The sequence below is a fragment of the Ambystoma mexicanum genome, chromosome 9, assembly GCF_040938575.1.
Source record: "Ambystoma mexicanum isolate Mex_15411 chromosome 9, UKY_AmexF1_1, whole genome shotgun sequence".
Lineage (NCBI taxonomy): Eukaryota > Metazoa > Chordata > Amphibia > Caudata > Ambystomatidae > Ambystoma > Ambystoma mexicanum.
Window position 1 is genome coordinate 455,514,970 of NC_090931.1, and position 26,194 is coordinate 455,541,163.

The window sequence follows — 26,194 nt, forward strand, 5'->3', positions numbered from 1 at the left end:
GGGAGGCTGGCACACTACACTTCGAGGAAAGTCAGATACATATCTACCCTGATTTTTCCTCGGCAGTTCAGGCGAGCAGGCGCTCGTACGAACCGGTAAAGAAACTTTAGAAGGCGCGCCAGATCACATACGCCCTAATATTCTCAGCAAAAATGAGGATTCAGCATGCTGGGAGAGCACATTTTTTTGAAAACCCGACTGAAGCCATGGCATACATAGAATCCTCTATACCCCTTGTTGTAAGGGTTGGTCTTAGACCCCGTCTCCTGGTGGTATTACAGATGGCCTCACAATTTAAGGAAAGTGGGGTGCTGGGGAGCCGGAATTGTCGGTCATGTGAGGCAACATGTCCACCCCTGGAAGGCTCCACAAGTTACGAGGGGGACGTCGTCAAGTTGGAAATGACGATGAGGGAGGGGGGAGGGGTTGAAGAGTGTTGGGCAAGTTGTTGTTGTTGCACACCCTTGCAATCTGAAGCGAGCAGTGGGTCCGATGTTGTGGATCCCTGGCCTGGCAAGGGAAGGAGGGTGATAAGTTGTTGGTTGATGGTTAAACAAGTGGTCTCTGACGTTATGACACGACACGTGTTCCATGAGAGGTACATGAATGGGATGTGGGATACTATCCGTACAATTCTTTGTAGATTTGGGGTGCGGTCTGAGAATGAAATTATTGTCCTGGAATGTTAGGGGTCTAAATAATCGGACTAAAACTAGGAAGGTGGGGAATTACATTGCCAGGCATGGTGCGCAAATTGTCTTGCTGCAAGAAACGCATGCTATGGATGTCAATAATGAATACATAATCCCTGGTTGGGGCAAATCGAGGTTCTATACGAATTACTCGTCTCAGTCCAGAGGGGTCATCACCTTGATACACCCCTGTCTGGGATTCAAGTTGGAAGGGCAGAAAATGGACCCCCTTGGGAGGTATGTCCTTGTTTGGGGTAAGGTCACTGGCAAACAGATCCTATTGGTCAACACGTATGGTCCTAATATCGATGACCCAACCTTTTATACCGATATATACCAGTTGATTACTTCCATTGACGTATCCACCATGGTATGGGGGGGGGGGATTTCAATGTTGCCCTTGACCCTGAGTTGGACAGGTCCAGTACGGTTTTGAGACAGCCTAGTAAATCTGCCCTTACTCTGAAGCATATCTTATTTCAACTCTCACTGGACGTCGCCTGGCGGGTGCTTCACCCAAAAGATAAGGGTTACACATTATTCATCGGTGCATGATTCGCAGTCCAGAACTGATTATTGGTTTGTCTCCCCTGCGGTCATCACCGCGATGCAGACTTGTGAAATGCTGCCCCGCACACTGACTGATCACTCCCCAGTTGCGATGGAGGTTGAATTTCGTGATTGCCCCAGACCTGCTAGAAAATGGAGAATGCCCAGGGGGGCTACTGTATGATCCAGGGGTGGTGGAGGGACTACACATTGAAATTGCGGATTTCCTAGATAGGAACATACGCTCTGTTGATAGATATTCCACAGTATGGGAATCCTTTAAGGTGTGGATCAGGGGAACCCTGTTATCTAAATCTGTGGGACTTCTTAGAGGGGTCTGCGCTGAGCTGACCCAGACTGAACTTGCAATGAAAACACTAGAGGAGGCATATACTTCTACTCAAGACAAGGCGACTCTAGCTGACATACAGACACACTTACAAGAATTTGGTAAGCTGGCTTCCAGGGAGGTGCAATATATGGCTGCCCCGATCCGCGCCCGTAGATACGGAGAAGGGAATAAAGCTGGCAGGACTCTCTCTAACTTACTGAAGCAAGATAGACATCACAACCGCATCACGAGCATACAGACACCACAGGGGGAGGTCCTTCTGGGGGAGAAAGAGAATAATGATGGGTTTACTAAATTTTATCAGCAATTATACAGTAACAGAGATACCAAAACAGATACCGAAATTAAAGAATACCTAGACACCCTGCAATTGCCTACACTCCCTGATGAGACACGGCTGGCCATGGACCAGCCGGTTACGGCGGAGGAGATCACTGAGGCGATTAAAGACCTGGCATCTAACAAAGCTCTGGGGTCCGATGGAATAGGGGTGGAATTTTACAAAGAATTCCACAAAGAGCTGGTCGCTGTGCTGCTACAGGTCTGGGAAGAATCACTTCAGAGCCAAACACTGCCCCCCTCAATGAGGGAAGCCATTATAACTGTACTCCCTAAACCCCGTCGTCCCCCGCAGGACATATCGTCCTATAGGCCGCTTTCATTGATAAACACTGATGCCAAGATATTCGCAAAAGTGTGTAGACAGCGACCAAAACGGCTTCGTCCCCAATAGGTCCACGGCCCTCAATCTCCGTAGACTTTTTGGTATTATGGCCCAGATTGACCAAGGGAGGAAGGCTGTGGCCATATCCTTAGATGCCGAAAAGGCCTTCGATTCCGTTTCGTGGGCCTATCTGCTGGCGGTGCTGAGGGCGTTTGGTATCGGCCCTAGTTTCATTGCATATGTGAATCTACTATACATGAACCCTGGTGCCCGAGTGCTGACCAACCACACCATCTCTAACCTATTTCTGTTGGGAAGGGGCACCAAACAAGGCTGCCCGTTCGCGCCCATACTTTTTGCGTTAACAATAGAGCCGATGGCGATTGCAGTCAGACTTAGACACTCAAACAGGGGCATAAACCTGAAAGGGGCCACCCAGCTGATATCTCTATACGCGGACGATACCCTTCTGCATGTTTGCGAGCCAGAACACAATATCGCTCCTGTTATGGCGGAGATTCAGGAATTCACGGCGCACTCAGGATACTCCATAAATAAGGGGAAGTCTGAGATATTCCCTCTCACACTGGCAACCACGTGCCCCGCCTATACGTGCGGACTCAAATGGGCTGCGCAATCCATTAGATACTTTGGAATAGTGGTCTCCAAGGATAAACAAACTCTATACTCGGACAATCACGAGAGTGCACTACAAGCCCTGAGCACTAAATTACTGATGTGGGACCGCCTCCCAATCTCACTACATGGGAGAGTTGCGGTCCTCAAAATGATAGTCTTGCCCAAGCTGCTGTATTTTTTTGTTAACATCCCCATATGGCCAGGCCGGCCCTTTTTCAATAAGCTTAGATCAATAGCCACGACTTTTCTGTGGAATGGTAAAAGCCCTAGGATAGGATGGGACAAACTGATAGAGCCGTATTCTGCCGGAGGCCTAATGGCACCCGATTTCGAACTATACTATTACACTGCAGAAGCCCAATTTTCGAGGTATTGGTATGATAACTCCAGTGGATCCCCACACGTGGAGATAGAAGAACTCACCAAACAACCGACAAACATACAATCCGTGATATTTGATATGCGGTATAGAGATACATGTGAATTCAACCCGGTGAGCCGCACAGTGGATGCGTGGAAAGCGATATTTAAGAGACTGGGAGTGGAGTGTCCCTATAACCCTGCGATTCCCCTTTGGAACTACCCTAGTATACCACCAACTCATGACGACGGGTTGCGAGAAGCATGGGACCCCAACGAGGAGATGAAACTGGGTGACCTGTTTATTGATGGAAGGTTTGCGACCCTGGAGGAAATAACGAGGGCGCTCGGCAGGGGTCCGCTTAGGATGCTGCAGTACTACCGTATACGATCAGCCTTTCAGAAACACTGGCCCACCTTCCCTGAAGAGCCCTCTACCCATCCTTGTGTACAATTAGTGACACTCGAGGGTGGCTTTGGGATCTCGAAATTATATACTGCAGTCCAAACACACTCCCCCTCGACCAACCTGGTTAAAGTTAAGTAGGAAAGGGACCTGCAGACCCCCTTAGATGACCAAACCTGGGAGAGATACTGTTTGCTCACCAAGCGAGTGTCCCTAAACGCTGGCCTGCGCTTGATTCAGTTTAAAATTATAAATAGACTACACTATACTCCAGCCAAAATAGCGAAGTTTGCGCCGGGTGGGTCTGGGGAGTGTCCCAAATGCAAAGCAGGGGAGGCTGGGGCATTCCATATGTACTGGATGTGTCTGATGGTGGCTGGTTTCTGGAGGGAGGTGGCAGAGATGCTGGAAGAAATTACATTGATCCCCCCCCACCCCCCACCGACACTGACACCGCAGAAATATTTGTTTGGTGATATAGGCAAGTGCTCTGAAAAGGTCAGGAGACTGTTCAACGTTTCATGTGCAGTAGCTAAAAAATGTATTTTACAACGATGGAAGATTGCTGGACCATCCAGCATGAAACATTTCCTTAAAGAACTGACTTACGTCAATGAAGCAGAGGAGCAGTTTGTCCTAACGCGCCCATCGGCAAGTAGACCTAAAGATATATGGGGACCCTTTCGAATGTATTTGTGTGATATGATTTCGGATGTTGATGACACTATATAACTCTGATACCTTGAGGATAAGTATGATGTACGATACATGTGTACCTTGGTAATGATGTGATTGTGTTGTATATCTGTAGGACCACTAATAAAAAGAGTTTAAAAAAAAAGAAAACCTATAGTTAGCAGAGAAGCACCTATTGATAAACTAGTGTCAAATACTGGATAATTTCAGGTTTGGTTCTCCAAGTGCTCACTGCAACTCAGGTTGATGATATCTAATTACCCAAAAGGTATTTTACCTATTCTTACAAGTTTCTGTGCTTCCAGGGACACCCTATGCCAATAACCAAAGTCTAAAGACGACAATGGCCAGTTGACATTTTAAAACTGTTTTTGAGTCCTTTGAGCATCCTACCTAACACTAAGCTATAACAAAGTTCATCAAGTTTGGCCAACAGAAATATTAATAAAGCTATATTTTTTAATTCCATCCCTTTTCTAGAAAACAAATGTACAATCCTCCCTCGAGGTTCACTCACTGATGGTATTTTCTTAAGGACCTTAACAACTCCGGCCTCTAGCTCGCGCTACCCTTCAGTCAGGCTGTTCCTGAGTTGCGGGTTTTCAGTATACTTCCTTCAACGTTTCTCTTTGAGCTCAGGCTTGCGGTGAAATTCTTTTGGTTCCCCTTTCAATGTAAACATTTTCTCTGCAGCTTTTTACAATGCCTACTTTCTCAGTAGACCTCTTCTCAGGTCCTACACGATGCTGGGCTCTCAGCTCCAATTACTAATTGCACCCAACTCTGGCAAGTGTCTTTATGGATTCTCTTTCTCATTGCCAGTCTCTTAGGTCTTTTATGAGCTCCGATTTCTCCCAGGTCCCTGCATGACCTCAGGTTTTCTTACCTTTCTCTTAGGTATTTTCCCATCCTCTGGTTCCTCTCTGGATTTGCCTACGTATCTCCATAAGCTTTGCGTCTCTCGTGCATCTCTTAGTTCTTTCTACAACATTTAGTTCTTTCATAAGTCTATCCCCAACCTCGGATTCTCTTAGGTTTCACTTATGCCTCTCCACCAACTCAATTTCTCTTATGTTTTACTCACTGACAACAAGTATCTCTCCCCCCTTCTTACAGGGTCCTTTTCAGGCAGACAATATGCTCTCCCTCATGCCTGGCGTCTTTTTATGTTCGTTAAGGATGTAACCAGTCCCAAGCCCTTGCTTCTGGTTTCAGGTTTGGCAGGTATAATTGGTCCCTAGGTTTTAATTTTAGCAAACCACTAGCACTTGCGGTAGAAACCCTGGCCTCTGCCAGAGCAACATCTGCACTTCAGACAGCTAATCTCTCCAAATGTTCTCTCCAAATTGATCCAGGGAACGGTGAGACGCAGGTTTCTCTTTTCCCCGTCGTCACCCCATTCTGGTTTTCCCAGCCTCATTTATAGTGCAGAGCCTGTGGCCGTCTTCCTAAGCCGACCCAGGATATGTCTTTTTTGCTTGAAACCTTGTCTTATTATTTCTCTTTTGGTATTGGTTTGGACTTCGTTGAACAATCTGTATATGAATGGTTGGCCCCAAGACTTTAAAGATGGTTTGGGTCCTCAGTGCCATTGTGGAACTGCAGATGCATGTGGACACAGCTACGCGGCTTTCTTACAGCAAGCAGGGTCTGCCGTTTCACCTGATCGTTAGCGGCCTGTCTCTTGTTCTCCTCTCAGATCTGAATTCACTGGTGTTCTCGCAGAGTCATTTCGATCCACATTCAACATTCGGCAAACTCTAGCAGGCTCACGGTTCCTTTGACATTTAAGTCTATGAAAGGTTTGTAGTCAGATTCAACAATGTGCGAACAGTTGCCTGCCCCTTGGGCTGTAAATGTTATTATCATGGCAGTGTTTAGGCAGGGATAAGACCAAAATGCAAACCCGAAAATGTAGTTTTTCTTTGGGTCAAATGTTCTCACTTTTTCATACGAATATAGATGGTACTAGGCATGGGGGATGTGGGGGAGGCTGCGGGGGCCTCCTCCCACATTTATTTGAGAGAAAAAGTGAAACAATTAGAAAAACAATTCAACATTTTCGGGTTGCAGAGTAAAAAATGTGCAGTGATCACATAGATCCATGTAGGAAGCATTTGCAATTGCTATCTTCTCTACTGTTCGAGTCTGATCATTTGGGGCTATGTTGCGACTTGTAGCCCTGGGTCGTTTTTAAAGATGCAGCAGTCCATGAATCCAACCAGGTCTGAGTGGGCAAACCCAGGAAATCCGGCTCCATTCACCGTCTGGGAGGTTCACTGGGTAGCAGCCGGACAATCACTGTCCCCTGTGTCTTGGCCCCCTCAGAAAAGAATGGGAGTGCAGTTGCTCCAATTCATCACAGGCTAAAAACAGGGGAGAAGGAGAAAGCATGACAGTATCCCAAAGCCAACTAGGTTATTTGTAGCCGGGGTGAAAGTGTGAGTTTGGCAGGGCTTGAGGGGAGGTTAAGCTAGAGAAAGAGAGGGGGGGAGACGAGCAGGTCTAGCCTAAAGCCCACCATTTGATGTGGTGCAGAGTAGGAGAGAGAGCTTGTGGGCTGGCAGGACAAGATGTGCAGGGAGGGAGGAGGCCCCAGCTGGTGATAAAAATGAGAAAAAAGGTACTAAATAGTAAAGGCCAATTTGAACAAATACGATTTCTAAAACGTATTCAACTGTTTCTGCAAACCAAGGCCTTGAGGTGGGACATGACCAGATTTTCAATTCTGGAGTGCTTAAATGTAGGTGTGAGCTTAAAACAATTGATTTATAGACAAAAGAACAAAGGTTAAACTGGATCCTGTAGTGTAAAGCAAGACACTGTAGTTCAAGCAGAATCAGAGAGAGGTGATGAAATCTCGGGGCACGGACCACTTGTCTGGCTGCGGAATGAAAATATTTCCACAGGACCTGCTTGGTACACCAGGCAGATCTGAAAGCAATGGGTTTCCGCCACCTACCCTAGAAATAACTAGGCCTTACACTGCGAAACAAAAGTTACAGACATATAAGAACGTTATTTTATGTCACTATGATAAAGACAATATTGTACTGTTATATTGAAATAAGGGTGCAAGAAAGAGCCCACCTAGATCAAAGCTATTACAACATACAGAAGAAACCAAAGTAGGAGACATTCCTTAAAAGGAGAGAACCCAAAGACAATTGTGAACCAATGGAAGAGAAGCAGAAGATGTGAGCAAAAGAAATTCAGTTTTCAATGGACTTAAATTGCAGGAGAAATGGGATATCCAGAGAACCAAGGTATTTGGGTATTTCCCCAGACAAAGGATGTCAGCTTGAGATGACAAGATAAAGTTTTATCATCAGCATATTGATGGATAGAGATGCTCGAACACTCGATCATATCCTCCAGCGGAATCGACCCAGTGAGGCACACAGCACACAACCAGAATAGGGGGACAGTCTGGAAACTGCTACATGGGTAAAATCACTATGTCCTGCCGGGAAACATGATAACCAAGATAGGACACTACCCCCACAACCCACTATCAAGCAAGCCACCAGGATGTTTAACAGAGCCTCATGGTCGACCATGTCAAAAGCCACATTGGGATCCAAGATCACAATTATGCAGGCACAGACACAGAGATCATCCACAACCTGCACAGTTGTCGTCTCTGTGCCATGGCCTGAACAAAGCCCACATTGATAATACCTCAACGAGGAAAGATGATCGCATAATAAGTGTCAACATACCGTTCAAGGCACTTCCTCAGAAACAGTAGTGCTGTAGTAGCCCTAAAATTGGCAAAATATTTATTTTGTAACCCAACTGCGCTATTACAAAGGAAGACCAAAGATATGCTAGTCCGTCCTGGTCCTGCCACCATTGAAAGCAGTCCTTTGCAAACTGCTAAGCAACTTCCCAGCTGCATAGGAAAACAAGCAACCACAGACATAATAGGTCACTGTAAGTGGCTCAGCTATTCCAAAACATGGACTCTGATTTCACTATGTCAATGCATCTACTGACGGCGCACAATGAAGCCAACCCATAAGCAGGGTTAATTCAAAGCTTTCTATTATTTTTCATATTTTAGTGTTGCACAATCGCCCTAAGTTGCGTTGTTGAACTCTGCTATGGGTTCCTACATGGCTGTGCGTAGCATCACAGGCTACACCTCACAGAAGACAGGTCTCTGGATGCTTGTTTTTTCTGTACAGAAAAGAAAGGCCTTGGAGTTGGGGTGTCCTTTTTTGGTTGGTACCAAGACACATGTGCACATGATGTTTCCCCTTTAATTTTACAGCAGGTTAAAAACAATATAATGAACACATGCACAGAGCAAATGCAACTGGTCATGATTATTTCATTATTTTCCATGCACCCATGTTTTTATAAGTCATATTTTTATAAGGAGTATGACCAAAAGTGGATCCTCAACTTGCTGTATGATAGGGCCTAAAAAGCTAGTTCATGCTGATGATGCCCAATGAGGCCGAAACATGTCTGGATTAGGACCTACACTGATTTGGACTATGGTTTTCCCGCTTCAGGAATGCTCAGCAGGCTAAAAACGGATGTAACAGACGGCTGTCCAGAGCAATTGCCAGATGTTAGAAGAACTCCTTTATATCTTTACATCCATCTGTGTTTATTACAAAATTCATTGTTTTCTATGAAGGAAGGAACTTTCTAACAAACACTCCTTGCCAACCTTTCATGGAGGTTTTTACAACTTTTAGGATGTGATGATGCAAGCACAATATCTCATTTTACAACTTCCCAGCCAGAAATCTTTTTAAAGCTCTGGATTACTAAAAGGGTGTCAATGATTTGAAAGTGAACAGAACTACACAAAGTCCACAGAATTCCAAAACTCATGTAATATCTAGTGTACTACGATGCAACATTTTCTAAAGCCACTGTAAAGAGAAAACAATAGTTTTGACGAGGTCTAGCCTGAGCAGGAGTGCCTAGCGTTCTGGGAATTTCTGCTGAGAAAATAAATATTTGTTCCAAAGAGTTGTGGTGTGGTATTTACATGTTTCCTTGAGTAAATACGTTGCAGAAATGATATGTAGCCTACCGGGAAGAGAGCTCTGTGCCACAACAAAACTGCGGAGTGTGATGTCAGCAGCACCGCCAGACTCCAGAGGGATGGGGTGGGTGTGAAAGTGCTTCAACATGTCAAAGATGGTCTGGAACCAAAGGTGCTGCACGTGACACTGGCCATTATCATTCAGAGATAATCGCAGGTGCTGCAAGAAAAGAGGTACAAAGTGAAAGGAATTTCAAGAAACTGAAGAACAAAACATGATAAAGGGCTCGGAAAACAGCATGTGGGGGAGCAGCAGAACATAGAGGCACCTAGCAGCCTTACTACTGGTTTGTTTTATTTAAAAGTGGCACAAGCAATTGTAAACAGTATTTAAAATGCAACAATAAGCATATACATGAAGCCAAGGCAATGCAACTTGTGGACATTTGGAACGTAAATGATACCCACGGTTTTTAAAATGAGACCCTGGGCCTATTTGTTAACTATGATCATGATGTGTTATACAGCACCTTCGTAAAAGCGCCATATATAGAACATCAAAATTGGCAGTCATTTGTCAACCTTGGAAGGATGTAAGGCTGAGTTGGTCTTCCTTGGGTTTAAACCTGCAACCCGCAGATCACCTGCATGTTCATCCCCAGGCTGTTTTTTTTTTTGGGGAGGTACCCCCCAAAATCCCCATCCCACACTTATTTTTTGCTATTGCCCACTCGCCCAAACCCTTATCTGCCCTTTCCCAACCCCCCTAAAAAAGTTGATGATAACATTCAATGGAATGTGCACTTAAAAAGCCTGGGGATGAACAGGCAGGTGATGAAAGGATGTCGTACCGATCACACACATCGCAAAAGCGAGAGCCCAACTCACTGAGCTAGCTCACCAAAGTACTTCCCAAGATTGCAAATTGTTGCTGCTGCTTCCTATTGTAGGTTCTTTTTTATATTAATTAGGCAGTACCCTCAGTGAGATAAGGATAATGGGACACCGCCTGTAGGTCATAGGAGAGAAGGCTTGACAGTATTCATACGATTCTCACTCTTAACCCAAAACATCTGCCTGTATGTATTTAGGGGACTTGCATCAACTGACCTAACCAAGGGACTTGAAGAAACCCCCAGCGAAGTGAAAACCGATAAGATGGCTACCTCCCAGATAATCCCATGAAATCAGGGAATAAACATTAGGTTACGAAACTGCACCATAAAAAAAACTGCATACTCAGTAATGAGAGTCAGTGAAGAAGTAAATGTAACTTCTTAGGCAGGCTTTATACTCCATTATATGAATAAAACAAAACTATGTACACATGGATGTATAACGTGCACCTGAGCATAGCACTTCATTGTTATGATGTATGGACTGGCAGGTGCTCCAGCCCGGCTCTGAGGCAGTCATGTGGCCTATTGGTTCCAGGAATTAATTTGGGCAAAGAAGTGGTACATTTACAGCCTGGCCAGAATATCACAGCAGGATAGACCAAGCATTGACTCAATTTCTGTCCGGAATAGTGCGCCTCACACCTAGAGCACTTGGAGGGGCTAAATGGGGGCAGAAGAGAACGGCACAGCAGCATCTCTTTCCTTCTTCTTACCATAAACACACCTGCAAATCGGTGCCAGTGGGGTGCCACAGAACACTGCTACTTAACTACAAAGACAAAGCACCTTGAATATTTATAGACTTAAAGAACCTTAGACGTATGGGGTACCTATATGGGCGCCTTGATTTTTTTAAATCAACTCTGGCATTGGGCACTGTGGTAGGCTGATCTCAAATATTAGTGGTTCAATGTATCTTTATTAACTGAGGGTAGTTTTGGGAACAGAAATCCTGAGAAATAAGGTGATGGCCAGGATAACCAAAAATAATTTGGGGTGAGGTTTCTCCACTCCCCCTTCTCCCTGCCTGCCATTTTAGGGTCTTATTCTTATTAAGTCCTGGCCTCTAGCCAAGACACCCTACTCTAAAACCAAAGAGGATACAAATTATGCAAATGGAAATTCCAACCTATTCTTAAGCAGTCGTGAGCCAAGGCTGGCCATATCTAATAATAAAAAGATTGGCCCAACCAAAATATAAAACCTACTTGAAAAAGTCCTTCCCATACTTCAAAAAGTAACTTTAGATAGGCTCAATGAGCTCATAATAAGTGACCTGCTGGCCTCCAGGCCTCTGTTAGCAGTCGACTCTTCAGGAATTTCTCAGGTGTCTGCAGTTACATTTATGAAGAATGTTCTCCATCCCTGGCCCTTCGTCACTACCTCCCCGGTCAGTGTATTACAGTCCCTCTGATCCCCTCAGATGGTCCATAAGTCGGTCTCCTTGTTTCTTTCCATCTCTCTTCTCAGTAGGCCCCTTTGGGGACTGTAACGCTTCTGATTCCTTCCTTTGTATCAGGGGCATGCAACAATACCATATGTTGCTGGGCTTTTTAAAAGCGGATTGTGGCTCTCTCCAGAGCTCTCTGCTTCGTGGGTTTTCTTCTTCAGACAATCTGGTAGGTCCCTCCTTAAATGTAATGAGATATACTCTGCATTTTGAGTGGTCCTAATCAGGCAGAAAATATTTTATTTACCCTCCTGCCATGGGCCAGTCTCTGGTTTTAGGGTCATAGATTGAGGGCCCTCCATTCCCCTCTTTCGACTCTGGTGTTCCCGTCCTGGCTTTTGGCACCCATCTGTAGAAACTTTGCAGTCTGAAGAGTTGAGGCTTTCTCCAGCAGCTGCTAGTCGTAAACTAGCTTGTCTTTTTCCAGGTGTAGAGTCTTACACTGTCTCCGTTTGTATCAAAGGTTCATGTTTGTCAGGATGCATCTCCTAAAGGACAGCCTTTTCTGCCACCTTTAATTTTATCAAGGATGCTTGGACAAAAGTATGTCCAAGATTCTTCCACCTACTGGGTCTTCCTCGACCCCCTTTTATAATTCAAGGTGAGGCTCAGCTCACGCCACCCCCTTCTCGTCCCAGAGGTTGTTCCCCATTTGATTTTGAACCCAGGGCTCGAATTGGCTATACTCCATTCCCAAGTTTCTCCCTTTCCTTGCCCCGGGATTAGGGCCATGTTAGGATTGGTCAATTCTAGGATTTTCCTGATGACTTCTATTATATAGTAGTAAGGCTTTAAAAGTAGGCACGAGCGTCAACACCATCTTGAATTGTTCCTGTACAAGTAATACAGGACTGCACGGCTCCACTTCTTCACTTGCTGATCAAGCTCATCCGAACAGAGACCCCCATTCCTAGCAGCCTGCTACCCTTGAATGTTAATATATAGAGAGATGTGAATTCAACACAGTCACCCTGTGAGGATTTACAGACACCCATTGTAGAACATCTCCTGGAAAACTTAAAAAATGGGCTGATGGTTCCTCACCTTGTAAGGCGAGCTTTGAGTGAACTAGGTGGTATTATGTAGACAGAGGAACCTCACCCTTTCAAAAAGAGCACTATAGGCTGATGGACGCTCACCGCCTGCATAGAAATTATTATAAAAAGCCACCACCAATTTTAGACTCAATCGCCTCCCTTTTACAAAATTGTATTGTGGTCTCCACTGGTGCGATTTCCATACACCAGCAATAAAATAGTTTAAGAGTGCATAACAAATACCCTTAGTCGGCTCTCAGTTATCTGTCAAATGTGTACCAAAGTACAGGTGATGCGCGTGACTTAAGTGATAATTTTCTTTTGTCAGATTGTTAGGGAGAATTCTCAAACATGTGCTAATTCCCTTCTACCTTAGAGACCTCCAGCTCTTTTTGCTTGACTTTAGGACTTTTCATCTGTCATATAATTTTAATGTGATTTATTCTCTGTGCTTCTTTTGACTTTGGAGTCTGACAAACTCCACAGGCATCATCTTTTAGTTGTGTCACACATCACCTTCAGTGCAGTGGCACAGGGAAGTCTCTTAGATTTCCCAATGGTTTAAATACCTTACCTTGGTGAAACTACTGTTTCCAAGAGCAGTGAAGTAAAATTGACCTTACCTACATTTTGTAACTTTCTAGACCCAGCACACACTATCTTACAATAGGGTGCTGGAGGGGTTACTTAGTATCCCCTTTGTGTAGTTTCTCATGTAACATTTTTATGTTACCCTTTCTTCAATTAATGGCTGGTGGCAGTGGTTTACTTTTTAATGCCATTGTGTGTTTTTACAGCGGGCTGCGTTCGCAGCTGCAACAAGGCACCCATGGGTGCCCATTTCGTCAAAATTCGAATGCGCCTCGACTAGAGAAGCCCTGCAAGGTCGACTTCTCCCTTTGAGTTAGTGGGACCATCAACTCTTAAGTAAGCCCATCTGGACATCCTCTAGGAGCTGGCTATACTTCCACTGCTGCTGCTGTTGGAACCGAAGCGCCAGGGAGAGGAGCACCAGATTGTGTGCATTGCTTTTAAGTCAGACACGAACGCCAGGAAGACCCTCCGGACTTCTCTGATGAAGGACTGACCAAGCCTGAGCCACCTCAACAGAGTGCTGGACCCCATATGCGAGGAAGTCTGAAGTGGTATCCGAGAACCGCTGTGTTGCTATTTGCTGTCAGATGTGAATTGAAGTTTGCCCATTGCTGCCGCTGACCTTCCCATTGCAGAGCAGGAGTCCCCAGACATCCTCCCTCTTGTTCCAACGACAGACTCAGGAACAACGGGATCTGAGGAGCTGTATAGGAACAGAAGCCGTTTGGAACCATTTTTCTAACCAGAGGTCTGTAAAGTCTCAGAGAACTTACCTCTTGTTGTGTAGCCTTACTTGCTCTCAGTTGAGACCTGTCTTGGTTACCTTGCAGAGTTGCTAAAGATTTGCCCTCACAAGCCTCCCAGCTTGTGGCCCATCAAGTGTTGTATTTTTCTACAAACATTTTCAAAAACATTGTCCAAGACTTTTTACCTACCTGCAAGGAAGATCTTCAGCTCCCCTTGACATTGTGCAATGAACATTGGCTGTCCTGGCTCCTCAGTACCTCTGACTCTGTGCTTTATCTTTTCCCCAGGAAAGGGTTAATTTACTGAACATTGGAAGGTTTCAAAAGTACTTACCTGTTTATCAATTATTTGTTAACCTGGGTTTTATTCCCCTATTCTATATTTTACACCAAACTCAGTATTGCTCTAAATGTACCAGTCATTAATCAATGTCCACAGTGCCCTGTGCTATTTAAGTCACCCGAGGGTGTAGGAAGTGTCTGTGTGCCATCACCAATGATAATAATAATATTAATTTAGCATTTATATAGCGCTACAAACCCTCAGGCATCTTAGCGCTGCTTATTATTACCCACAGTGTGTGGTGCTCATTTATCGACCTCGGAAGGATGAAAGGCTGAGTTTGGCCCTACCGGGATTCTAACCTGTGTAAGCAGACTTTGCACGGATGTCAAAGCGAGCGCTCTACTCGCTGTGCAATCTGACCAGCAATCAATGGGTATCATCTGATTTAGAGAAACTAAGAGTGTGTTTTGAAGTGTATTTTAATTGTTACATATATTGCTCCCTTATGAAGAAGGCTTATACAACTGACTGTGAAATAAATTAATAATTGTATCAAGAAACCTTGAGTGTAAGTGTTTATTTGAATAACTGTACTGTGAAACTCTGTGGCTGATTCACGGAATGTGTGCTCTGAAAAACAGGGATTTGGGCGCCATTCTGCCCGCAAATTCCAGTTTAGCAAATGCGGATTTGCGGGCAGAATGTCGCACAAATCCCTGTTTTTCGGCGCACGAATTCCATGAATCAGCCCCTCTGTGTCACAACATTCCTGCTCACATTGACCCCTCTTGAGATAAGCCTGGCTGCTCAGCCACACTACCAACCTGTGTAGTTCAGACTTATACCAAAGGTTGGGTCCCTATTGCTAGGAGGTCAAGGTTATTGTAGTGCACCCAAAGGGTACTGCATACAATCTTGCCTAACACTAGTGGCAGGCGGTGAGGATCTATTGTAGAGTTGTTACATAGAGTGTTTGCTTTACTTTTGTTCAACTAAAAACCTACGCAAGGCTAACCTCCACTAGAATAGCAATTGTAACATGTCTAATATGGATAACTTCATAACTTCAAGCAGAATGCCCGGATCATTCTAACAGTAGATCACCTGAAAGATGTGTAGGATCAGGAATCTCCCTGTTAAAGGAAAGACAAATGAATTGATTACAAGGTTTTAGATCACCAAAGGTCGAATAGTAGGCCTGTAACTCCTACTAATTCAGAAAATGTGGAAAATTATAATGAGGATGATAATTCAGAATCTAACTGTATTGTCTTAGAAGAGCCAGAGGAGGGAGAGGAGTCCCAGGATAGGAACCAGTCTATGTCTCAGCCTGCCCTTTTGCCTTAGCCTTTGTCCACTGTGAGCCAACAAGGTCCATCACTGAGTCCAGAACATGTGTCTCTTGAAACAATGAGACTTGAATTGGAATCCAAAAGAATACAGGCTCAAGCTGAAGCCAAACATCAGGATATCAAACTCTGGGAACTAGAAATGCAACATGCTCTTGACATGAATAAATTGTCTCTTGAAAATGTTTCTATGCCAGAGTCCTCTAGGTCTTCCAATCCAAAGAGGCATCACCTGCCCAAAGAAGCATTGAGTATGTATGATGCAAAACTTGATATTTTGGATTGGTTGAGTGCTTTTGAATACAATCATGGGATTCAGGGTCTCACAGGGAAACAGTAGATTCCTTGGCTTTTGTCTAGGCTCCCCCAGGTTGCAACTGATGCTGTAATGGAGGTGGGGGAACTTGAAAGATTGGAGTATGAGAATGTGAAATTAGCTTTGATAGCTAGATTTGGGAAAACTCCTTCCCAGTAGCTTAAGAGGTTTAGGACCCTCAATAAGACTGATGGTACCCCTTGGGCTACCTGGGTTTGTGAATGTTTGAAAAGCTTAGATGAATGGGTTAAGGGTTACAGAGTAACTACCTTTGAAGGAATAAGAAATCTGTTTTTGTTGCAATCTATTTTTGATGCCTGCTCTGCCGAGCTGAGACAGCATTTGGCTGACTTAAAAGAGATTGATCCCAAGAATCTTGCAAAGGCTGCTGACTTGTGTGTGGGTGGCCAACAGGGCTACTCACAACGATTCTGGGGCCACTCACAAAAAGCATGAGGGGAAGCAGCACAAGAAAGATGACAAAGAGAATTCTAAATCCAACCACCCAAAAGAGGGCCACAAACATAAGAAGGGTAAACCATTTGGGAAACCAGGTCAGTCTAGTGAAACCTCTGGTGCCAAACCAGAGGGAGGTCAGCAGAAGCCACCCATTCCAGAAAACATTTGGAAAATGTAATGCTTGTGGGTCAACTGACCATTTGGAAAGGGGATCCCAGATGCAAGGGTAAACCTTCAGGGGTCCACACTGCCTCCTTAGCCTTCATCCTTGAGGGAGAAGTATATATGGCAAGTGGAAACTTTCATCTATTGGCTGAAGATCTCATTGTAGTCTCAGCCAGTGTTTCTTTAGTGTCCCTGGGTCTGTGTGAACAGCAGAATGTAGATGTGTATAACTCTATTCCAGATAGCACACACAAATATTACGACAGTGTACTTGTTAATGATCAGGAGACCCCTGCCATTAGAGACCCTGGGACCAGCATCATGGTAGTGGATGAAACCTTTTTCAAACCTGAGGATGTTGCTAAATCACCCAAAGGCCCCACACTAAGCTGGCTGGAGGCCCTATCCAGATGGTTCCAATACTACCAGCTCTCATCCAGTTCAACAATATTACTGTAAGAATACCAGTCAGTGTACAGAATGAGGTGCATGGAAGAGTCCTGTTGGGGAATGGCTTAAACGCTCTGGGAGTTGTATCAAGCATCCCCAGGCCTCCCAGTAAAAGGAAGCAGGAGGAGACTAGGAAGGCCAGAGAGCTACCTTTAGATGACTTTCAATGGGTTGTTACAGAGGTACCTATAACACCAGGTCCACAGGAAGAACAAACTTCTAACTCCAAGAAGAAAGAGAGAAAGGGTAAAACCAAGGTCTCAGGAAGAAGGAAAAGTATCACCCCTCTGCACAAAACAAGGACATCCCCAAGAGGACAGTCCAAGGTCACACTTGTGACCCCTCCACCAGCTGAGACTAAGTGGGAGGACCATGCAGACGATGGCGAAACAGTTACTGGTGAAAAAGAACTGGAAGAAGAACTGCCCCCTGTCGGAGATCTGGATCCTAAAGACCATCCTGAGCTGCAGACTTTGCTTGCAGAAGGTGGCCCCTGTAGGACAGACTTCAGCAGAGGTCAAAGAGAGTGTCCTACTCTTGAAGGACTTCGCCAACAGGCAGATTCCCAGCTGGAAGGGCAAGAGCCAGGGAAGCACAGGCTATACTGGGAGGATGGCCTCTTTTACAGTGAGCCTATGGAGTCTACCCCAGGGGACTACAGAAGACATAGTGCCTCAGGAGGTGAGAGACCAGTTTCTACAGTTAGCCCATGTGATTCCTTTGGCTGATCACTTAAGTTTTAAGAAGACCAAGGAAAGGATTTCCCTTTATTTCTACTGGCCTAAGATGAGGTCTGATGTAGATACATTCTGTAGAAGATGTCACACTTGTCAGACATCTGACAAGAGTGAAGCCAAGAATGTGGCACCCTTGGTGCCTCTCCCAGTGGTGGGAGATCCTTTTGAGAGGGTAGGGATTGACATTGTTGGTCCCCTAGACCCTCCCACAATCTTCAGGCAACCGATTTATATTGGTTGTGGTAGCCCATGCTACCAGGTATCCTGAAGCAATACCTATGAGAACTGTTACTGCTCAGGCAGTGGTTAAGGCCCTCCTTGGTATTTTTTTTACCAGGGTAGGTTTTCCTAAGGAAGTTATCTCAGACAGGGGGACCAATTTTATGTCTCACTACATGCAAGCCATGTGGAAAAACTGTGGAGTGACCTACAAGTTCTCAACAGCCTACCATGGGTTGGTGGAGAGGTTCAATAGAACTATGAAGAGCATGATAGGTACTTTAGAAGAACCCCTTAGAAGAAAGTGTGACCTTCTACTGCCATGCCTTCTCTTTGCTTATAGAGAAGTCCCTCAAGAAGGGGTTGGCTTCAGTCCCTTCCAGCTTCTTTATGGTCATCCGGTTAGAGGTCCATTGGCCCTAATAAAGGAGGGGTTGGGGAGTGCTCCTTCCCACAAGCCAGTGAGAGTCACTGACATTGTGTTATGTCTCCGAAGGAGAATGACACACCTGATGACAGACGCTTCCGAAAACTTGAAAGCAGGTCAGGGCTCTGGTTAAACATTGGCATGACCAGAGGACACCATGGCTGATTCTAGTTATGGTACCTACAAGGTATGGAATCTAGTCATTCTAGTTATGGTACCTACAAGGCAGAGGGTCTTACAGGACAAATGGATTGGACCCTTTAAAGGTTGTGGGCAAACTTGGGGAGGTCAATTAATTAGTGGACTTGGCCAATCCCAAGGAGGCCCTCAGGATCTTTCACACCAACCGCCTAAAGGCATATGTATCCAGATCAGAAATGGGAGCTTTACTCCTAGCATCTGATCAAGAGGAGGTGTGACGCTCACCTGATTCCCACGAAGACGCCGACCCGTTCTGGACTGCTACAACTTCTTCCACAGTAAAGCGTAGTGCTTGGAAGATGGACTGGACTGGACCCCCAAACCTCGTCTGTCTTGCCCGTAGAATAATCCTTCTGTAGATGGGAAAAGGGAGTTAACTGTCTGCTAGATTGTGTGTGAGATTCCCCCCTTTTTCCCCTTCTCACCCTCTTCGAACCCTAGCTGTGCCTTCCGCAGACTTTCACCTTAATTTCTGTATGGACAAGCACTCCATCCTGCTTCTGACGCAGGGGCGCGTAGATTTCCAGTTACTTCGATGGATCTCGGATTTGGCGAGGGTTCGATGTCTGCTTGCCTTTACCAAAATGCTGCCATAAGTATATAGTTCAAAAGATCAAGTCTTATTTGTCCCTTGGCCTTTGTTTAATTTTCAGGGACTAGGTGAGGAATCCGTGTGGAGGAATGGATTCGCCGAGGTAAGCTCAGGTGAGTACTTTTAATGAAGGTGTGCCGTAGTGGTTTGCTCCGACACCTTAATGAGTGTGTCTTATTTCCCCATAGGGGCCGGGGCACGGAAAAGCCCGAAAAGCCGCTCCGACCCGAAAAGGGAACTGAGGTCCCAACAAAATTCAGGTAAGACTTAAGGTGAGTAATCTGTCCTTTTGCAATTAGTTTGTTTCTCACCTTGTTTTGACCTTTTTCTCCGTAGGTCTTGAATGCGACCGATGTCGCCTATGGGCGCTGAAAAGGTTGTCGGCGCCAAGTGAAGGTAAGTGGAAGCGGCGCGGCAGCGTGAGAAGCGGAGCGCTTCTAACTATTGTCTTTCTTTTCCGTAGGTGCTGGGATGTGGCCGTTGTCTCCTATGACCGCTGAAGAGCTAGACAGCGCCACGTGAAGTAAGTGGAAGCGGTGCTGCAGCGAGCGATGAGATGCGTTTCTAACCCTTGACTTTCTTTTGCAGGATCGACGGAGTGAAGAATCCGGATCCTGGATGAAGGTAGGTAATGTCCTAATGTTTGCCTTTCTCTCCTTGGAGGTGTTCCAGGTGCTGGCGGGCATGGCAGGAGCCAGGATGCAGGAGCCGACTCGGTGAGCGTCCTGCTGCAGATGCAGAATAACGCGAAGCACGTGTGGCCATCCGGGCGTGGTTTAAATAGCCTTAGAAGAGCTTCAGGTGAGTGTTCTTCCACGGGCCCCACCCGAGTAAGAAAATAGTTCCTCCCCAGCCTTCGTTGGCTTGGAGCTTCAGACAGCATGGTCTGCCTCGGGTGAGTATGCAGCATGGTCTACCTCAGGTGAGTTCACCCAAGCATTACCATATGTTCTGCCATGATGAGCCTGATGGACAGATGCCTTTTAAGAGCCTGGCACCAAAGGCGCCAGGACAAGGTCCAAAGAGCCCCTATAGGGCTTTGCTGGGTCCTGCTTGGTGAGTATGAAGTCTGCTTCTGGGGACGCTGGGCCTGACCTGGCTCCTCGGGAGCAGGCATCATGACAGGAGGAGAGTGAACCTCTACCTGACCTTTTCAGGGGACAGCCTTTAGATGGAGAAATAGAAGGAGTTCATCTCTCTTCTGATCTGACTTTGGACCAACAGGAGGAGTGCAAAATTCTGTTAAATCAATTTGCCTCCCTGTTTTCATTGACACCAGGCTTGACCCCTTGGGGCCAGCATGATATTCTCACTGGTAACTGTTTACCTGTCAAAAGCAGGGGTTACAGAATGTCAGACCATGTAAGAACCCACATAAAGGAAGAGGTTAAGAAGATGATTGATCTCCGGTTAATAGAGCCATCTACAAATCCATGGGCTAGTCCTGCTGTACTGGTGCCAAAGACAGGATCCAAGGAGTTGAGATTCTGTGTGGATTATAGAGCTCTTAATGCAGTCACCATGACTGATGCACATCCTTTACCTAGGACAGATCAACTGGTGGATAAACTTGGTTCAGCCAAGTACCTTAGTACATTAGACCTAACCTCAGGCTACTGGCAAATAGCTCTGACAGCCCATGCCAAGGAGAAAACTGCATTTTCCACCCAGGAGGCCTCTACCAGTTTGAGGTAATGCCTTTTGGACTAAAGAATGCCCCTGCTACATTCCAAAGGATGGTAAATCATGTTCTGAATGCGATGGAGGACTTCTGCATGGCATACTTGGATGACATTGCATTGTTCAGGCCTACTTGGAATGAACATATTGACTACTTCCGATATGTTTTGCAGGCTCTTGAGCAGGCTCATCTGACCATAAAGGCAAGCAAATGTCAAATTTGCCAGAGTAAAATGGTCTACCTTGGACACGAGGTAGGAGGAGGTGAAATAAGGCCATTGCCTAGCAAAGTACAAGCTGGGCCACCCCTACTACTCAAACCCAAGTGAGAGCCTTTCTAGGTCTCACAGGTTTTTATAGGAACTTCATAGAGAACTATGGGACCATAGTTTCTCCCTTGAATGTGATCTCCTCACCCAAATTCCCCAAGAAGGTCAGGTGGAATGAGGAGTGCACCAAGGCATTTGAGGGACTTAAGAGAGCCCTTTGTCAAGCTCCAGTCTTGAGAGCTCCCGACTACAACCAATCCTTTATTGTACAAACTGATGCTTCCAATACAGGTATAGGTGCAGTTCTGAGTCAGGTGGATGAGAAAGGCAGGGAACACTTTATCTGCATCATCAGTAGGAAACTAAAGGACTGAGAAACAAGATGGGCAACCATAGAACGTGAATATGTTGCCATTGTGTGGTCTTTGAAGAGGTTTAGACCATACTTGGAAAGGTCTGCTTTTGTCATTCAAATAGACCACCAACCTTTGAGATGGTTAATGCAGATGAAAGGGGAGAATCCTAAATTGTTAAGATAGTCAATCAGCATTCAGGGGTTTGAGAACCTAGGTCAGGATGTAATCACCAAAATACTGATGGTCTCTCCAGAAAGTATGACCAACTAGATTAAAGAGATTCATCCAGGAGTGGATTAAATCCTCATGTCCCTTAATTTGGGGGCGGGTGGGCAAGAATTCTCAAAAATGCGCCAATTGCCTTCTACCTTAGAGATCCCCAGCTCTTTTTGCTGGACTTTAGGACTTTTTATCTTTCATATAATTTTAATGTGATTTATTCTCTGCGTTTCTTTTGACTTTGGAGTCTGACAAACTCCATAGGCATCATTTTTACGTTGTTTCACACAGCACCTTCAGTGCAATGGCACAAGGAAGTCTCTTAGAATTCCCCAAGGTTTAAATACCTTCTCTTGGTGAAACTACTGTTTCCAAGAGCAGTGAAGTGAAATTGACTTTACTTACATTTTGTAATTCTCTACACCCAGCACACACTATCTTACAATAGGGTGCTGGAGGGGTTACTTAGTATCCCCTTTGTCTAGTTTATCATGTAACATTTTTATGTTACCCTTTCTCCAATTAATGGCTGGTGGCAGAGGTTTACTTTTTACTACCATTGTGCGTTTTTACCGCGGGCTGCGTTCGCAGCTGCAGTAAGGAACCTATGGGTGCCCCTTTCGTCAAAATGGCCATGGTCTTCTTTTTTTGACATTTCTTGTTGGAAAGGTCCTTCTTGAGATTTACTCTGCGTGCAAAACCAGGTTTGGTCCCTTTGTTCGTTTTGCCTTTGGCGGGATTCACGAGTGAAGCCCGCCTCTGGCTCCAGTATGTCTGGCAGGAAGTGAGGGGGTGCCTGAAACTCCCTGTGCCTAATCCCCTTGGTTACAGGAATGCACACAAAAGGTGATTGGCCAGCTGGCTGTCCGGCCAGGGCAGCCACCCTGCTGTGCGATTTCCAGCTAGGCTGGAATGAATGGGAGAAACCTGCATAAAGGTGAGGCATTTTGGCTTGGAAAGCAGAGTCGACTACTAGACGAAGGAATCCGAACAACTACTTGGAAGAGACGCCTGCTGCAACTCCTGGACCGTTGGTTTGCCCAGTGAAGCCCTTCTGCTGTGGTGAAGCTCCGAATTTGCCTCGACTAGAAAGCCCTGCAAGGCGACTTTTCCCTTTGAGTTGGTGGGACCAATCAACTCCAAAGTAAGCCCGTCTGGACATCCTCAAGGAGCTGGCTGTACTTCCACTGCTGCTGCTGTTGGAACCGAAGTGCAAGGGAGAGCAACACCAGATTGTGTGCGTTGCTTTTAAGTCGGACCCGAGTGCCAGGAAGATCCTCTGGACTTCCCTGATGCAGGGCTGACCAAGCCTGAGCTACCGCAACAGAGTACTGGACCACAGATGCCAGGAAAGTCTGAAGTGGTATCCGAGAACCGCAATGTTGCTATTTGCTGCCAGATGCGAGGAGAGGAAACACTGAAGAACTGCTGAATTGAAGTTTGCCCATTGCTGCCGCTGACCTCCCCATTGCAGAACATAGATGTCCTCCCTTTTGTCCCCACGACTGAGGCTCAGGAACAGGATCTGCACAGCTGTACAGGAACAGAAGCCAGCTGGAACCATTTCTTCTAACCAGAGGTAATGTAAAGTCTAAGAGAACTTACCTCTTGTTGTGTAGCCTTACTTGCTCTCAGTTGAGACCACCTGTCTTGGTTACCATGCAGGGTTGCTACAGCTTTGCCCTCACAATCCTCCCAGCTTGTGGCCCTTCAAGTGTTCTATTGTTCTACAAACATTTTCAAAAACATTGTGCAAGACATTTTAACTACCTGCAAAGAAGATCTTCAGCTCCACTTTACATTGTGCAATGACCATTGACTGTCCTGGCTCCCTGAGTGACTCTTCTAACCTTTGACTCCGTACTTTATTTTTTCCCAGGAAAGGGTTAATTTACTGAACATTAGATAGTTTCAAAAGTACTTACCTGTTTATTAATTATTTGTTAACCTGTGTTTTATTCCTCTATTTTATATTTCACACCAAACTCAGTGTTGCTCTAAATGTACCAGTGATAAATAGCTAGGGCACTGTGCACATTGATTTAAATCACCTGACGGTGTAGGAAGTTTCAGTGTACCATCCCCAATGGGTATCATCTGATTTAGAGAAACTGAGAGTGTGTTTTGAAGTGTATTTTAATTGTTACATATATTGCTCCCTTATGAAGAAGGCTTATACAACTGACTGTGAAATAGATTTACCTTGAGTGGAAGTGTTTATTTGGATAACTGTACTGTGAAACTCTGTGTCACAACATTACTGCTCACATTGACCCCTCTTGAGATAAGACTGGCTGCTCAGCCACACTAACAACCTGTGTAGTTCAGACTTATATCAAAGGTTGGGTCCCTATTGCCAGGAGATCAAGGTTATTGTTTTGCACCCAAAGGGTACTGCATACAATCTTGCCTACCACAGATGCTGCCAGGAAAGACCATTGATGCTGCCGCCAATGCAGGAGTTGTGATAAAGTGGACGCTTGAGATGCCCATTATGGCGATGAGGCAAAGTGCTGATGCAGCATGTTAAGCGGAACTCTGATAAGCACTATTGTGCGTAGACAGACTAAAAAACAACACTCACCTTTGCTTTTCCTTGAAAGTTAAATGTCAGCACATATTCTCCAGGCCGAGTTTCACTCTGACGAACAACAAACACGCCGTGACTGCGCACTCCCCCCGACAGCACCAGCTGGGCAGCTTTCACGCGGGACAGCGTCCCATGAAACCAGGGGAAATCTGCGAGGTTGATCTCTGCCTCCACTTGACCCTCTTCACCTGAAGATTACAAATTGGTACAATATCATTTTGAAGAAAAGTTGCACATAGAGACAAGCTGAATGCTTAAGGTTATGTTTGTCAATAATCAAGGTATTTTGCCTCCTCAGATTCAAATGCCTGTACACGGCATGATATAGCTTTGTAAATTGGGATGGCTGACCAAATAATTTCCCATTGCAGCCATGCCAGCTTCACCATATTCAATTTGCCAATGTAAATTAAGCATTCAAATAAGGAAGGAAGATTACCTTTTAAACGACCAACTGGTATGGTATGGTTTATTTGTAAAGCACCTATACACAAGGCAAGTGTTTCAAAGCGCTCAAGGAGGGAGGGAACAGGGGGAAAAAAAAGTCATTCAGAGCCCTTGAATTTCTTAACGATACAAGTCTGCACAGGCAGAGTAAGTGCATATAATACAATTAACTGTGTAGATAACAGCAAATAGGTCTGACGACGATTCTGCAGTTTTTCCAAGTGCATTATGGGGCCACCATGCAAGGAAGGGAGACAGGGAAGATAGAGAGACAATCTTCAAGGCATAGTACATTCAGACCTGCAAGTGCACAGACGGTACAGGAGAGAGGGGGAGATCAAGTGCAAGGTGGGTGGGGAGTCCAAGTGCTACCAGTCAGTCAGAAGCTGGGGTAAGTGCTGAGATGCCACTCTCACGGGTTCATTGATCAAGTGCAGTAGCGATGAGGAAAGTGCAGGCCCATAGGCTAGTGTGAGAGGAGCGGTGAGGGTACCAGGGACCTGTGAGACTCTGAGGTGCACCCGGCTGCCAGTCAGCAAGCTGTGTGGGAAAGGAGGGAGAGAGGGATACAGCGGAGAGAGAGGTTAGCAGGGTAGAGGGAGAGAGAAGGAAGAGGATACAAGTAATGTCTTAAGTCGTTTCCGAAACTTAAGGAGATCAGGCGCAAGACGGAGGGTGGCAGGGAGGCTATTCCAGAGGGAGGTCTCAGCTGAGGATAAAGATCTCTCTCTAAATCACTGCTTGGAGGACCGGGTCACTCGCAGAAGGTTGGAGGTAGATGAGCCGAGGGCTCGTGAAGGACAGTATTTAAGTAGGCATTGTTGCAGATAGGTAGGTCTCAGGCCCCAGAAAGCCAGGTGGACAATGCAGAGGGTCTTGAACTTGATCCTTGCAGCCACGCAGAGCCTGTGGAGGGATTTCAGTGCCTGAGAGATGCAGTCCCTGGGCTTGAGGCAGAGGATAAGTCTTGCAGTTCTGTTCTGGATTATTTGCAGAAGGTGCCAAGCAGAGGCAGGGAAGTTGAGAAAGAGGCTGTTGCAGTAGACCAGCCTTGAGAGAACCAGGGCTCTGGAGACAGTGAGTCGCTGGGCGAAGGTGAGAAAAGGAAGAGTACCTCGGAGGACGTGCAGCTGGTAGTTGGACTTTTTAGAAATATCTGAAATGGGAGTGGAGAAAGAGAGAGTGGAGAAATGACCTCAAGGTTTTTTGCCTCGCAGGTGGATGCGGGCGCAGGGCCTAGGAAGGCCGGCCAGAGTGGGAAATCGGGAGCAGGAGTCCCAATGCGTACAATCTCAGTCTTACTGCTGTTGAGGCAGAGGTTGTTTGCAGAACACCATGAC

General features: G+C 45.7%; 1 protein-coding gene across 4 annotated transcripts in view; it reads right to left on the reverse strand.

Annotated features, from left to right (window-relative positions):
* SH2B2 (SH2B adaptor protein 2) overlaps positions 1 to 26,194 on the reverse strand; it is an 880,732-nt gene that overhangs the window by 237,860 nt on the left and 616,678 nt on the right. For all 4 annotated transcript variants that reach the window (XM_069614985.1, XM_069614983.1, XM_069614984.1 and 1 more), the window contains 2 exons: positions 24,402 to 24,595; positions 9,415 to 9,586 (listed from right to left, as the gene is read on the reverse strand). In XM_069614985.1, coding sequence (XP_069471086.1) covers positions 9,415 to 9,586; positions 24,402 to 24,595 — 366 coding nt within the window. The remainder of the gene's footprint in view (positions 1 to 9,414; positions 9,587 to 24,401; positions 24,596 to 26,194) is intronic.